The following is a 17,030-nucleotide window of genomic DNA, read 5'->3' as shown; positions in this document are numbered from 1 at the left end:
ATGGCACCTAACAATTACAATGTCCATTTTAACCAAGACCTAGTGTTTGGGTGGTGGCTTGTTTTTATTTCCGCAATACAACTAATTATTTTAAATAGTTCATTACATTCAACTCTCTGTTGACCCTACAAAGGCATTTGGAAGCAGGGAAGGAACAGATAGAATAAATAAATAAACAGGATAGAATGCATTTTTAAAAATCCACAGCTAATCTAATCACCTGGTATATCCAATCATTTCATCTCATTCCCTCAGAGCTTGAGCTCATGTTTTGTCTGTTTTGACATTTAATTTTCATGGGCCTCCTAAAGATAGGGACACTACTCAGTGGGGGGCTGGAGAGGGGAACAAGCAAAACAAGGAAAGGAATAGGTTATTCATAAACATAATCAGCCCCTGAATAATTGAGAGTTGATTGTAATTAACTACCTATTCAAATTAAAATATATGTATCATGCTCACAGCACACATCACTTGATGCCAAAAGAAAAAAAAAAGGTAAGACTTGTTTCTTGAGGAATCAACACAAGACTTAAAGTGCATTACATCCCTGCATGCCATGCTGCACCCGAACCTTACCTAGGAGGACATCACCAGATAATTTTTAACAAATTAAACCATGAAGCTTGCATCCTGTGGAATAGACTTTGTACTTCAAAATTCACTGGAAAATAGATTCATTATAAAGGAAGACATTTCTAAGACCAGAAATATCCAACACTATCTATATATATAAAAGACCAAGCTACCAGTATGACTGGCCGGTAGCTGATGCACACTGACGACCAGGGGGAAGACGCTCAACGCAGGACCTGCCCCCTGATGATCAGTGCGCTCCCAGAGCCAACATCCTGCAGCGGCCAACCTCCTGCAGTCCCTCCCCCAGGCCAGCTGGCCAATCTCCTGAGGTCCCACCCCCAAGCCAGCTGCCTTGGGGGCGCAACGGCCCCAGTTGGCCTCGATAACTGGCCAGGCTGAGGGACATCACCCGTGCACGAATTTGTGCACCAGGCCTCTAGTTAAAATACAATTGAGAAAACTATCAGAATAATTACATTTTTATATTGTTCTGAACTTATAATGTGTTGTTGTTTTTTATCTCGATTTTTTTCTTGATCACCTGACCCAGTATTTGTGGGGTATTCTATTTAGGAAACTTATTCAGTATTGACTATCAATCAGCATGTATTGAGCATCTCCTATGTGCTAAGGACTATCACCCGCTACTTTATTACACATAAAAATATCTTACTGTGGGTCTTATTGAATCATTTCACGTAATTTTTATTTTCTCTACTCTGTAAACCAGCACAAAATTTAGCAACTGCCAAAATTTACAGGAAACAATATGCACATATTCCACAACATATGTTAAATGTCATCAATGAGCAAGTGCCAATCTATAGCTCCGCATACATTACATATCTATTAAGATGTATAGACTGTAAAGTAGACCATAGAGCCAGTGAACAAAACACCATCATGGTTCACTGTGTTACTCTATTAATTCAAAGGAGCAGACACAATGTGCTAGGCAGAGTTCTGCTTCCTTACAGCCAGGCTCCCTCCTGATTAGGCAGAAAAGCAAACCCACCTCTCTCTTCTAAAGCACAGCCAATATTAAGGTTACTTAAGTTCTCTGACACAAATTCGAGTTGGAAGATATTATATTAATTTAAACTTTGTCCTTTTAAAATTCCTGAGCACAATTTGTACGACAAATAAGTGCTTTTAACCCATTAAAGATAGGAATATAAAAATAATAGGTGAAGATTGAGAACTCTAATCCCTTGTTACTTTATGGGTTCTCTCATTAAGAATTATTGTCTTAAAAAAAAGAATTATTATCTTTATGATTGCACTGTTATTCTCTTAATTTTATATGTACTTACATTGTCACCCTCGCTTCTCAGCTTCCAGAAGGGATGAATGTAAAACCAAGACCCTTCATTTCCTGCAGCGTCCAAGGACACGCGCATGGCATTCTTCTCCAGCAGAGCAGGTAACCTCTTGTTAACAGTCAGGTACTTGTTGCTCTTTATATGCAGTAGCTATAGGGAGATGACATGGGTTACCACCTTATTCTGGGACCTCCTCTGTTAAATACATTTATACATTCATACACATATCATGTACCGCCATAACAAGGTAAAGATTAAACAGAAACTCCAAACTCACCAGCTTTCCAACTTGACTTCTTTGGGTTCCTCCTCACCTCCACCCCCACTTCTGCTTCATAATAAGTGGGCACATGAGGAAAACCAGGAAACACCTCTGACTGATTTTCATCTCATTATAAATAATAAAATAAAACCAGGCTTTCCAAAGGGACCTGGAAGTTCCCCCAAACCACATTCCTGCACAGCCACAAAAACAAACCATACTAAAGAAAAACCACAAAACTAAAATAATGTACAGGCCCACTTAGTATTAATAACCATCCCTGCCACAGACATCCCAATCCTTCCTCTGTCAGGAGGCAGACAGCCCAGTCTACACGGGCTGTACAACTTGTACGGATGCTGACCCACCCCTTCTCAGATGAGCCCAGAAGCGCCATTTCTTGGATTTTTTTTTTTTTTTTTTTTTTTTTTTGCATTGCATGAACAAAATTTTTCCAAAACATTTTTTCTGAGTAGGAAGACTAAAACAAAATAACCTTCCTCCCTATTATTATAATCATTTCAAAAATGAATGGTCATTTAAATACAATGTAAGAAGGAAAATATCTCAGAATAAAGAGCAATTCTTTTTTTGTTTTGGTGAGATTTTTGTTGTTGTTAATTTTAGAGAAAGAGGAGGGGAGAGGGAGGAAGGGAAGGAGGGAGGGAGGGAGGGAGGAGGGAAGGAGGGAGGGAGGAAGATAGATCAGCTGCCTCTTGCATGCCCCCTATTGGAAATTGAGCCTGCAACCCAGGCATGTGCTCTGACTGGGAATTGAATGGGCGACCTTTTGGTACATGGGATGACGCTTCACCAACTGAGCCACACCAGCCAGGGCAAGGGCAATTCTTAAACTTAAAAAAGAAATCAGATTTTTGAAAAACTCATTATAATATCCTTGGTTCTTGTCCTATATAATAAAAGGCTAATATGCAAATTGTCCCCTCGGGAGTTTGACCAACTGGGAGTTTGACTGCTCGCTATGATGTGTGCTGACCACCAGGGGACAGTGTGGAATGAAGGAAGTCCCCGGCTGGCAGCCTGCAGTCAGGGAAGGGAGGCCCCAGCTGGCAGCCAACAGCCACTTGGGACCCTACTCATGCACGAATTTCATACACTGGGCCTCTAGTTTTACCATAAACCAATGAAAACCCTCATGGGCCAACCCCACTTCTTTTGGATCCACCATGTTAAATCTGGGCTTTTTGTTTTGTTCCTTTTTTTAACGTATTTTTTATTGTTGATAGTATTACAGATGTCCCCCAGTTTTCCCCCTTTGCCCCCCCCCCACCCAGCTCCCACCCCACCCCACGCCTTCACAGCACTATTGTCTCTGTCCATGGGCTATGCATATATGCATATAAGTCCTTTGGTTAACTTCTTCCCCTCACCCTTCCCTCTGAAATCTGACAGTCTGTTCCATGCTTCCATGTCTCTGGATCTATTTTGTTGGTCAGTTTATTTTGTTAATTAGATTCCACATATACGTGAGATCATGTGATATTTGTCTTTCTCTAACTGGCTTATTTCGCTTTGCCTAATACTCTCCAGGTCCATCCATGCTGTCGCAAAGGGTAAGAGATCCTTTGACAAACTGGTTTCTATAAACATGCCTCACCCTTGACTTCACTAATTTGTTCAACTATTATTTTCCCTTTGACCCAGTTGCCTTATTTATTTCTATTTTATTGCATTATGTGGTATTTCTGAAAATGCCTTACATTCTTTTTGGAACAAGGTGGGGCATATAGTAACAAATGACCAAGTAAAAAGCTAATAAATCTAGTGAAACACAAGGAAGGAATGCAGCTGCGATAAATCAGTGTGCACGCTAATTGAAATAGAAGCTCTTCTAATAACAAGTCAAGGACAATTTCCATCTAAAAGTACAATTTGAAACTTTCCTCTCTCTACAAAGTGAAAAGATAAAGGTTCATATGTTACACATTAGCCCCATTAATACTAAAGGGCTATTTTATTACATGACCTAATGCTTCTATTACATGTTTCCCCATCTTTTTCTTTTTGATGCAATAACTTGTGGATGCATCTAGAGAAGCTCACTTCTTTATGTGTATATAGCAGACTTATTACTAAACACCTGGAATAGTGTGCTGAATGTCAACTGGAAATATCACGTCATCTATAAATACCACCAAAGAACAAACTATTGCACCCCAAAACTTTAATGCTATTTGGTATTCCAACCAAATGCAAATTATCCATCAAATGTTCACCTCTTCTAAGGGAAAGTAAATCGACACTTACTTGGATAACATTACTGTATTTCACAATTTCTCCCAACAGCTTCTTATTTTCTGATTCATTTTGTTTTTGTTCCAATTCTGCAGCATGCTATAAAATGATTATCAAATATTCAATGTAAAAACATAGCATACAGAATACAATAACTGACAAAGAAATAAGGGGTTTTTTTAGGAACAAAGGATGCAACCATGAATAAAATAGGTTGGTTGCTTTATTCCTGGTGCTTAGGGTAGGGTGACAATAATTAAATACATGATTAAAATACAATGTGATGATTCTCTCAATTTAATGCTGAAATGTGGCCAAAAATATCTTGGGAAGTTTTTATGTTGGAAAATTCAGAAAAGCCCTAGGCTCTGTGGTCTTATAATTACTTTCAGAGGAATATGGCTAGAGAAACCAGGACAGCAGATGAATTTCAAGTCTCAAAATACAGTTTCAATGCTGAAAGTAATAGAAATTTTAATGACACAAATTAAGTCTTATCAAATTTGTACTCAGCCAAATCAGAAACACCAGACTTTCTTTTTCCAATCTTTCAGAAAAAAAATAATAAAGTACTGTGCCAAGTAAAATATAACTGGATCTGCTTATTCCTACAGAGATTCTGAATTGGTTTCCAGTTTGATGTGAATCTCTGAATTTGTCAGGCACACCCTAAAAAATAGCAGCAGGAATGTATTACCTACACACCAGGAAATCAGTAGTCACACCCTATAACTTAAAAGTCCCTTCCAGTTTCAGTGGGTTGCTATTCTTCTAAATCTCTGTGGACGGAGTGAAATCAAGAGCCTAGGACAGTGGTCGGCAAACTGTGGCTCACGAGCCACATGCGGCTCTTTGGCCCCTTGAGTGTGGCTCTTCCACAAAATACCATGGCCTGGGCGAGTCTATTTTGAAGAAGTGGCATTAGAAGAAGTTTAATTTTAAAAAATTTGGCTCTGGAAAGAAATTTCAATCATTGTACTGTTGATATTTGGCTCTGTTGACTAATGAGTTTGCCGACCCCTGGCCTAGGAGATATATTTTTTGTTATTGCTGTACCTGGTCTAGCCTAAGCCAGACAAATAGAAGCCTGGCTCTTACCTGTAATTTCTTCAGCAAGGCTGCCTCTGTGTGGTTCCCTTGCTTGGCTTGCTTAGCTTTCCAATATTGTTTCTGGGCAGAATATCGATTCATAGGACACACCTTAAAGAGGCAGTCTGTGACAAAACAACAAACAAAATCATGTAACTGAGAGGATCAACATTTCTTACATTTTTCCATTAGCCGAAGCACTGGAATCTTGGAATCCCTGAGAGTAAAGAACATTTAAAGGTCATGTAGCCCATCCTCCAGCCAACTCTTGAATTCCCTCTATAACAACCTGTTCAAATAACTTTTTAGACTGTGAAAATACCCACTTCTTCATTACTTTAAGTTTTTTAAAGGGTACTTTAGCTAGAGTAATTTATAAAGAAATCAAACCAAGGTAACCATAATATAAGAAGCACTATTAATAATAACGGGGTATGTGGTTTCACAAATTGAATAGAATGACATTAGTGACTTTCACTGCCTTATGTGACCTTGCACAATTAATCACTTATTCAGTTTATGTATCTTTGACAGCAAAGGGATGCAAACAATAGAAACAATCACAACAACCACATTTCAGTCACTCATTCCCCAAGTTTCCACATACCTGGGTGAATATGAAAATCTGGGACGTAGTGTGTTATGGCAGGGGGGAGAGCAAAACAAAAACAAAACTAAACCAAGATTAGAGACCTAACTCTCCCACTCAATATCAGGATAGGATATCTAGTGAAATGACATCATTAGTAATATCTCTAAGTCAAAAGGCAAAAACTGTTTTTCGCTTTTTAAAAAAAAATCTTTTCAAATCTCACTTGTTATTATGGCATAAATAAAAAAATATGAATGTAAAATTTTAAAGGAATTTTTAAAATTCAGAAGAAATGGCTAAATTCTGTTGGTTGACACCCCCCCCCCCCCATAAACACACAGGCTATAGAAAACCAATGATTACTCTATAGTTTAAAAATCATTGATGTCAATGTATAAATATTGCATAAGTAGCAGAAAACAGGCACCCTTGAACTGCTAAAAGTAGGGTGAGAGACCATCACAAATACAGTATGACACAAGAATCACCACTTGGCACATGTGTGTGAAAAAACTAGACCTAAGAACTGTTATCATATAAGCCCTAGAAATTATTTCCTATATACTATCCTCTACAAAGAAACTATACAAATTTTTTTAAGCACAAATATAGAGATTGTTTACAGATATCTGCAAATGAGTTCTCCTGATTTAATGCAGGCTATTTTGACTATCCTATATGAGGCAAGTAAGCAAACTCTACATTGTTTTAGGGCCGCAAAAACCCAAAACCTTATTTAAGTAGAAATGAACTTTAATCTGCAGTCTACACTTCTGACCTCTTTCATGTATGAGAAGAAAAGAGAAAAACTGGGTTCGCCACTACTTCAGCTTCCTAATCAAGTTCGTTCGAAAATGCTCCTTTGACAGAGAAAATGTTTTTCCTAAGCTCTACCCCACACCAGTAGCGCTCCTAATTAGTGGTATCTTTGGGTAGCTAGCTAAGAAAGTGTATGCGTCATGATCCCACTTGTTGAGGCTGAAGTTGTTGTGAAGTGAAGCCACACATCCTGCCAAGCCAGGCATCCTGGCCAGGTGGTGTTGCTGGGTGCTAAGACTCAGACCCTCTCCTCAGAAAGCTCACAATCTAGGGGGTAAGACAGGCCGCTACCACATGTTCCAGTTTCACCCCGGAACTCTGGGGAGGTGCTGTGGGGCATGAAGATGCATGTGGCCAGCTTCACCAGGGAAGGCCAACGAGGTTTTCCAAAGGAGAAGACACAGCCAAGTTTCAAGGAACCAATACGAATTCAGCACATTGCCAAAGGGGTTCAAATGCTCTGAGGGGAGGGGCATTCCAAATAGAGCGGAGGTGGGAGCAAAGGCACAGAAGGTGAATGCTGAGGGACCCCCTAACCTTGCAGGGAGGCTAGGGCTCAGGCTGCGAAATGAAAATGCAGTGGTTTGCTGAAGTCAGGGCCTGGAGAATGCCATGTGCCAGGCTAGAGGGTATGTGCTTTATCTCCTGGGAAATCTCAAACACCATGTGAAAGGTGATGTGAGCAAATTGGCGAGAAGACCAGCACAAAGCCAGCGTGCTGACAGTGAGGATCTGAAATTGGGCTGTATGGTAATAGCCGATTTCAAAGAAAACATCAGAATCAACAGGCTTAATAATCTGTCAGATGGGAGGGGTGTGAAGGAGAGGGAACATGAAGATGGCCAACTGAACAAGTGTCCACCCACTCTGTCGGAGATACAAAGCCTTCGATCTCAAAAGCCCTTTCTGTTTGCAGCGCCTTAGTGTTAAGGTCCTCGTCAGCAATCCCCCACAGGTGGCAGCACTTTTCATATTACAGTGAATAACCAATCTGCTTCACTACTATTGTAGGACTATTTTGGTTGACGGGAGGGAACGAAGAGCATACAGACTTCTGTAAATTTGCTTAGTTGATGGCAGTGGTGGTGATGGTGTGTGTGTGTGTGTGTGTGTGTGTGTGTGTGTGTGTGTGTGTTTAGTTCTCTCTGCCTCTTTTAGAAAACAGAAAAAAAAAATCAACTGGTCTTGAGCTAGTCAGATATTTTGTCTGATTCTCAATTTATTGCGTAATGCAAGTGTTAATAAATACCTGTCATGCCTAATTCGAAGGGCTGCTGAGATATGCCCAAAAGATAATCTGTGTGAAAGTACTGATGCTGTGAATTTTAAAGCCCTCTTATAAATGTGAGGTATTACTATTAATATTGCTTCATTAGTTCAGTAATAGCTTCACTAAGATTAAGAGATGACTAAACCCTAACAGAGCTCTCAGCACAGAGAAACAGAAAGTAGGGCTGAATACAAACCCAAAGTGCCCGATTCGCAACCAGGTATTAGCCCTTTGGGTTCACAGTGTTTGTATAAAATTCCCAAATACCCTGAAACAGCATGGCAGTGCACAGCAGATGCAATCTCCATTACCTTGAAATATCTTATAAAATATGCAGACACAGTCACTAACACCAGCAGGGGTGGAGCCCTGACAAGCCTCCCACGTTTCCCGGCCAGCAGGAATCCAACTGTCTCGGAGCTATGAGCTTTCGTCTGCCCTGGTCACCCTGCTTCTAAAACTAGCTCTCTATCTCTCCAACGTTAGAGGTATATACACTGCTAACAAATAGGTTTTAGGGAGGAGTCCCATCAGAAAGCAGCCCAGTGTCATTTGTTAATTAGGTAACAACAGTCTCTTCATCAATTCAAGACTCAACAAATAGATCAACCAAAGGACTTATATGCATGCATATAAGCCTAATCAATGGACACAGACAACAGGGGGGTAAGGGCATGCACTGGGGGAATGGGGGGGAATGGGGGAATAAGGACACATATGTAATACCTTAATCAATAAAGAAATTTTAAAAAAAGACTCAACGAATAATCAAAAAGGAAAAGTTGGCCTCATAGGACAAACACCAAAAGCACAAATAAAATGAAGGAATTTGAGTTAACTTTTTTTTTAAGCTTAACCTAAAGACCTGGAACCAAGAATTTTGCAGAATTTCAGAAGCTGAAAAATGTTAGAAATCTGACATAACATGCTACATTCAATCAGGCAATATTATAAGAACAATGCCTTAAAATTAGAACTTTTTTTTTTACAAGTGTGGAAGGAAATTCAGCCCAGAGAAGTGTTCGCTTTAAAATGAAAGACACAAGGGCCTCTTCAGCCTGCTGACAAAGGCTCGGGGAGGGAGTGAACATGAAAGCCATCTGAATGGTGTGGAGCCCAAAATCCATGGCATGTGACCCTGTAACTCAAAGAACCCACCTTCCCATATGATTCCGGGTAAATCTGGCAGGAAACCAGTCTAAACCTCCGCTTACAATACCTATCTAACTAGCTTTGAAATGTTTTTGCTTTGTGCCGATAAAAATGCTTTCTAAAGTATTTGTCTCCAGGCAGTTTCTGCACCCAGAGCTGTCTCTAGAACTCCATCTGGGGCTATTATACGTAAAGTTCAAGTTGCGCAGTGGCCAGCAACTTCCTTTGGTAATTGGTGGAAGGAGCACTTTCTGTTTCATTTCTCCTCCCTCCTAAGATTTAAATGAGGCAAGACATAGTACACCATCAGCAAATGCCTGTCACAAAGCGGGCATTCAACAAATGGCTCTTTCTTGGTAGCCTGCAAAATGACCTCATATGATTACAGAGAATGTGGCTGCCAAGGGACTTATCTCCAGGTGGAGAAAGGTGGGGAGGGAGGCAGCTGGAGCTTTTCTCTTTGTGATATAAACAGGATGCAGCAGAGTTCAATGAGACAATGGGACCTTCCCAAAGATAAGACAGAAAGGGGTAAGAAAACTCTCCCTGGGGTTAGGGACAGGCAGACAAGGGTAATTAGAATTCACAGTTGGTCAGGGGAGAGGTATGCATCCAACCAGCCTAAAATATAACTGTAGCTCTGTTTATTCCATTTTTCTAAGAAACACATCCTGACTCAGTGTTTGTACTCTTTATGCTTAGAAGTTAAAAAGGGATGTGTTCTCCTTAAGCATAGGAATTTCATACTGAACTTTTACCCGCTTTGATCTCAGCCTACGGCAGGCGTGGAGAGGGTATCAAACAGGGACAAGTGTTCTCTAGAACGTTATAAAAGCCAAAGAGAATTTACATTGCAGGTGTTCGGAAACATTAACATTTACCACAGCACATGGGTGGGCAGCCGTGAAGACTGCAGAATAACTTCCTCCAGGCAAAAGTCCACTATTTTACTACTGAACGAGGGAGGAAAACAGCCTTGTGTAGTTACAAACTGCCAACATGTTAGAACTCAAAGGGGCTTCCGCTGTTAAGGGATCAATAGGAATGTTATAGAATCTCAATCTCAAACATCAATTACCCGATTCATACATTAATGGGTAAATACTCCAAAACAAACAACACTTTACTTTTTTTCTTGCTCCATTTGGAGTGAATAAATTCAAATAATATTCAAATGCATTGATGCTAATTTTCATTCTTGTCTAAGTTTAGTTTTAGGATTAAGCAAACCATTCCACTACACATAAGTGGAATTTCTTTCCCAAAAAATCCTAACATATAATTTTTAATTAATATTCCCATTCTCAAAATGTCATTATTAACACAGATAATCAAAAAGTGTAATAAGCAGACTGATTCAGAAATCAAAATGCAAGTCTGTAAATCCCATTACACAAATATCAAGTCCAAAAGAAAAAAAATGGAAATGAATTTATACATATACAAATGTATGTATATCTATATGTAACATACACATATACAAATACATATATAATAATTTATTTTATATATTTATTGGTATTTTACTTACAAGTATATGTTTATATAAACATATAAAACCTCATTTAATTATTCTTTGAGGTGAGTATTAGTTTTAATATGAGGAAAGAGAAACTCAGAACATTTTACCTAATCTCAAAGCTAGTCTTTAGGTTTAATCCAAATCAATCTGTCTCCAAAACCCATCTTCATAATTTAATAAAAGATACTCAATATTTCTCAAATTAAAACTTAACAGATACATCTATGTACAGTCACTGAAATTAAACCACACAACCTGACAGTGTAGCTGTGTCTGGTTTCATACTCCAAGACCTGCTGAATTTCTCCTACAATGACCCAAAAATGTATTAAAAAGAATATCCGAATATCTATAACTATGGCCTAATAGAAGGAGCAAGTAAGAAACACCTGAACAGGGAATTTTACTGCCTCAAGTCCTCCACTTAGAAAGTAATAATTTTTAAATAGCTGGACAATTAAACTGTTAATACAGGTAAATTAACTTTATAGAGATAGGCTTGCCTTTTTAAACCCATTTTAGCATGGCAATAAAAACTCCCAGCTTAAAAAAAATTGTTTAAGTCTAACACAGGCTATTTTATGCCATTATAGTTATGTAATAGAGATATTTAGATTGAAGAATTACTTGCTGTTCATTGGCTAGTGACTGAATTAATTACTATCCTCATATGGGAGACCTAAAACAAATTCAGTTTCTTGTGCTAGGTCCTCTGTGATCAGAGATTTATCCACAAGAACAAGAGAGACCATGGAGTCCTAAACGTCATTATTGTAGATTTATGCCCAAGGGAAATTGGCTCTCTATTGATGATTACCACCAGAAAGCATCTACCTCTACCTATAATTTAGGAAACAATTAATAATAACTTTAGGGAAGTGTTTTACAAACTGTAACTGTGCACACCAGGTTTGCAATCAATTTATTTGGTCCCAGTCAGCCTCTTTTGCATGGAGTGGAATGGGAAGGAGTGGAGTGGAGTGGAATGAGGTGGGGGAGGGGAGGGGAGGGGAGGGGAGGGGAGGGGAGGGGAGGGGAGGGGAGGGGAGGGGAGAGGAATGGGATAAGAAGAGAAACAGAGAAACTGCAAGTAGCAAGTAATATTTCAAGAAACTTGTTTCAGGGGGACTGGGGTGTGTGTGTGTGTGTGTGTGTGTACATGCTAGATTACAATGTAAAATGTATTTTTTACTGAGTGTTGTAATAAAGTGAAAGTCACAATTTTCAAGGACTACACATGTACACAAGTTAGGGTTAAAGGCAATGGAAATTTTTAAAAAGAGAGAGAAATCCTGTGGGCAAAGGGAGAGGAAGCAGACGGCCAAATGAAAAAATTTTTTGGCTCTATGACATCTGAAAAATACAAAAACTATCCTTTTAGTAATTGAGCAATAAAACTATTATATAGGCAATTACAATGGAAGAGGAAGATGCCCTTTTAAAAATATCTTTTTTTTTCCACACTCTGGTTGACCTCTACCTGTACTGTAGCACCCATCTCTCTGATGCTAATTTTCATGAGCTAACACGATTGCAGGGAACTCTACATGCAGCACCTATTATCTGCTGCAGGAAAGATGATCAGAATCTGTAGAAAGAAACTCCTGCCAAGTTGCCCAGGAAACAATCGTTGGATGCCTCTCCTTTCTTCTCTGAAAGGCCTTACTGTCTGTTTTGTCTCCTATTAAAATGCAAATACCTGAGAAGGGAACACACTAAGGTCTTGGTTCTCAGTTTAGCAGTGGAGAGAGATACAGCTCCCTGGGGGGAGGTGGACTGGGGGGGAAGGAACCCTTCAGGGTACCAACATCTGGTCAAATATGTGGGAAAGCTGTCAAATTTTCAGGTGCCACTGACTGAGGAGAAATAGCTCATTTGACATATAAAAACCTACATTTTCAAAAATCTCTATGGGACAAACATCAGCACCATTAAACTTTAAACAAGTTTAAATATAAAGTTCTGAATTTCTGTTCAGAAAAAATTCAACTGCTTAACCAAGACTATTAACAGCTAATATTGGGGTGGTGAGGAGGGGAGGGGCAGGTGCGGGGAGCATAGACCTTAGGCTTGCGTTCAACTTCACATAATTAAAGTGACCATACATCCCTGTGTGCCCAGAACAATTCTGGTTTATGCCTGTTATCTGAGCCTAGGTATTGTGTCTGCTTTCGTTCTCAAAAGTGTCCTGATTTGAACGATGAAGTGTATAATCACCCCAAATATAACAAGTAAATACTGTGATGGGGGGGCATGGGCTGAGAAGCTGACACAGCCATTTTGGCCTGATTAATATAAGAATGGAGTTTCAACCAGAGGAAGTAAGAACACATCCAGACTGCTGGGCTCAGTTGTGCACGTCCAGGATATCAGGCTCCATCCTAGGTGGCACAGTTAAAGTGGCACCTAATAAAGCAGCCCATATCTGAGGTTAGGCAAATGGGAAAGCACGCAAACTATAGAAATCAACCATAGTGGGAACTGAGAAAAGAGTAGGCGTAATCTCACTTTGTATAGCTAAATGCCTACATGTAAAAGAGGGAAGAAGTTTCTTTCTATGTCAATCCAAAAATCAAAGCAAAATTTTTTTCAGTGTAAAAAAAATCTAGCCAGCAATTGGAGAAGTCTAAAAAAATACAAATTAATCTGAGGCAAGTAAACTTTTACTGTAGTGCAGAGGCAGAGCCGATGAGAAATGCTGCAGAAGAGACCCTGCATTGGGAAGGAGGTCCCTTCCAAATACCACCTTCTGTTTTATAATGGGAATCGTGGGGGTGAATGGCATGGAGGGGTAGAGTCCGTGTCCTTTATTCAATGGCAAAAAGGTCAGGCCTCTCACCTGCCTCAGCTGTATTTATCACATGTGAGTTGGCTTGGTGTCTCACTATTAAAAGAGACCAGGAAATTCCATCCCTGGACCCTGTAAAAATCTCCTACTATTAAGTATCTGCCAGTACTGGGTTAAAATGCTCATCTAAAGCATCCCATAAATATTCATTATGATTACTTCCAACTTTACACTCCAGATGAACAAATACAGTTGTGTTTCTATCTCAGAGCTTTAGAAGCATGTTGATTGTTATTGTGATACTAGAGGCCCGGTGCACGACATTCATGCACTGGGGGGGGGGGGGGGGCGGGGAGGGAGACTTCTTCAGCCCAGCCTATGCCCTCTCACAGTCTGGGACCCCTCGGGGGATGTCCAACTGCTGGCCTAGGGGGAAGTGGGCCTAAGCGGCAGTTGGACATCCCCCAAGAGGTCCTTAGTGCTGCCACGGAGGAGGGAGAGGCTCCCGCCACTGCCGCTGCACTCACCATTAGCCCGGCTTCTGGCTGAGCAGCACCCCCGCCCCCGTGGGAGCACACTGACCACAGGGGCAGCTCCTGCGTTGAGCATCTGGCCCCTGATGGTCAGTGCGCGTCATAGTGACTGGTCATTCCGCAGTTCGATCGATTTGCATATTAGGGTTTTATTATATAGGATTTTCTCTCTTAAGTATTTTATTTGGTAAAATATTCCTAGATTAAAAGTTGACTATAATATCAAAAATAAAAGAAATGATAAACAAGAAATATCTCCTTCCTACTCCTCCCCACACACACACATAAACAAACATACACACACAAACACACACTAACAACAGCTAACACTGAATAGTCAAACATCCTGATAAGAACTTCACATGAATTCTTTAGTTTTCATAGAAAAATATGAGACAGATACTATTATTATTCCCATTTTACAGATGATAAAGCTGGAGCTTGAAGGTTAGGTCAGAGTTAGCAAGTGGCAGAGCTGGGCTTCAAACCCAACAAACTTCAAAGTCTGTGCTTTGATGCTGTAAAGATGGAGATGGAAGGGCACACATAATCAGCTACTTTCTAGTTTGAAAAGCAGAGCAATAAAATATTGGAAAGCTGAAAAGTGGAAGGAAAGGTGGGACTGGAAATGAAAGCAGGCTGGACATGAAAAGTAGGGATCTGAGAGATAAGATAGCAGAGTAACTAATGCAGGAAGCTGGTTTGCCCTGAAGGGTGTCCCGGATCAGGGTGGGGGTACCCTTGGGGCGTGGGGTAGCCTGGGCAAGGGGCCTGTGGTGGTTTGCAGGCCAACCACGCCCTCCAGTGACCCACCCCGGCGACCCAAGCGGAGGCCCTGGTATCTGGGATTTATTTATCTTCTACAATTGAAACTTTGTAGCCTAGAGCGGAGCCAAGCCTTCTGCTCGCTCCGTGGCGGCAGCCATTTCTGTTGGGATTTATTTATCTTCTATAATTGAAACTTTGTAGCCTGGAGTGGAGGCCTGGGCTGGCCAGGGTGTGCAGAAAGCTTGGCTTCCTCCATCGCCGGGGAAACCCAAGCCTCCCTCCTGCTCTCTCCGTGGCGGTAGCCATCTTGGGTTAATTTGCATACTCGCTCCTGATTGGCTGGTGGGCGTGGCTTGTGGGCATGGCTTGTGGGTGTAATGGAGTGATGGTTAATTTGCATATTACTCTTTTATTAGATAGGATAATCAACTAGGAAGCATAAGCCAGCTTTGCTAGGAAGTTATAACATTCATAGGAACCCCAGGAATTACAGCATTGTCCCACCAAGGGGATTAGAGTTCATCTCTCCCTTGTGTAGGGAGGAAGGACCAGCTTTCCAATCTCCCCAAGGTTCAACCTGTCCATCCCCCCAGACCATGTGGGGGAAACAAGCGCATGTGCAGAAGAGGCCAAAATGGCAAAGGCGGAGGTGCTTCTATGAGGCATGTGTAATAGGAGCCAAGATGGTGATCACAGAGGCCTGTCTGTCTAGCCTGGGAAAAGGATGAGATTGGATAAGGAACATGGAACCTCAGAAGACCTAAGAAATAGATTGGGCAGGGGGTTGGCCTAGCAAAAGCCCTTGAAAGATTGAGAAGTTGATTGGTTATTTTGACCTATCTCTCTCTCTCGCTCTCTGTAACACATGCTCAACCCTTTCCGTCACACATCTTCTCTCCATAGCACCCATGTGGCCTTGCAGCTGGGGCCAGTAGTCACACAGACCTTAAGCAGGCTCCAAGTGCAGCTTGGGTACTGAATACAACAGCGGCAGCCAGCCAGCCGAAGCACAGCCAGGAACTGGACACAGCTTTGATATAAATTAAACTTTGGCATGGCACTGAATCTCTGGACATTGGCCCTATTTGGGGGCCTGATGAAAACAAGGTTGGACTTCTTCCATGGGGGAACTGATGGAGATGGGACGTTGGAAACCTGGGGACAGCCTTCAATTTTCACCCAAATAAACCTTACTGCACCACGATCTCCCAAGCATGGGTCTCCCAGAAAGCTTTCCTTGCGATCTTGTGAGAGAATCCCACTTCCACCGGCAAGAAAACCACAATTACATGCCTCTACACATCCACCAGAAAGGCTAAAACTAAAAATAATAACAATATCACGTATTGGTGAGGTGTAGAGCAACTGGAACTCTCATATATGGTACATACATACATTCTGGCACTCATTCATGGAACAAATGCAAAATGGTTCAGCTACTTTCAAAATGTTTTGGTAATTTCTTGAAAAGTTAAACATACACTTAATATCTGATCCAACAATTCCATTGCAAGGTATCCACACAAGACAACGAAACCATATGTCCACACAAAGCCTTGTATGCAGATGTCCATGTCGGCATGATGTATAATAACCAAAAGGGGAAGGAGGAGGACAATCCAACTCTAAATGTGGCAGTATGCTTGGGCAATGGAATACTGCAAGGATGAATCTCAAAACACCACACTAAAGAAGCCAGACACAAAAGACTATATTTAAATGATGCCATTTATAGGAAATTCTAGAAAACGTAAAAGTGTATCACCCAAAAGAAAGTCAGTGGTTGCCTGGAAATGAGGTGAGAACAAGGACTGACTGCAAAAGGCCAAGAAGAAACTTTTGGGGGGGTAATGGAAGGATGACTGTAGTGTTGGTTGCATAAATGTATACATTAACCAAAACTTGCTGAACTGAGCACATAGTGAATGAATTTTATTGAATGTAAATTACTATACAATTAAAGTGAAAATGTATTATTCTACTTGTATATGGCCCTCAATTGTTTACTTTTCTATGGATCAGAGGTTTCCCATAAATATTCTTAAAATAAAAGATTAACTCTGGACACACAATAAGGA

At 40.7% G+C, this 17,030-nt stretch overlaps 1 protein-coding gene across 2 annotated transcripts in view; it reads right to left on the bottom strand.

Moving 5' to 3' along the window:
* Nucleotides 1-17,030, bottom strand: part of ITPR2 (inositol 1,4,5-trisphosphate receptor type 2) — a 456,678-nt gene that overhangs the window by 357,356 nt on the left and 82,292 nt on the right. For both annotated transcript variants that reach the window (XM_080660463.1, XM_080660464.1), the window contains exons 3-5: nucleotides 5,518-5,633; nucleotides 4,432-4,518; nucleotides 1,893-2,051 (exon numbers count right to left, since the gene is read on the bottom strand). In XM_080660463.1, the coding sequence (XP_080516589.1) occupies nucleotides 1,893-2,051; nucleotides 4,432-4,518; nucleotides 5,518-5,633 (362 nt within the window). The remainder of the gene's footprint in view (nucleotides 1-1,892; nucleotides 2,052-4,431; nucleotides 4,519-5,517; nucleotides 5,634-17,030) is intronic.

Source organism: Plecotus auritus (assembly GCF_963455305.1).
Source record: "Plecotus auritus genome assembly, chromosome: 3".
NCBI lineage: Eukaryota > Metazoa > Chordata > Mammalia > Chiroptera > Vespertilionidae > Plecotus > Plecotus auritus.
The sequence above is the reverse complement of the archived record's forward strand: the minus strand, read 5'-3'. Positions and strand labels throughout refer to the sequence as shown.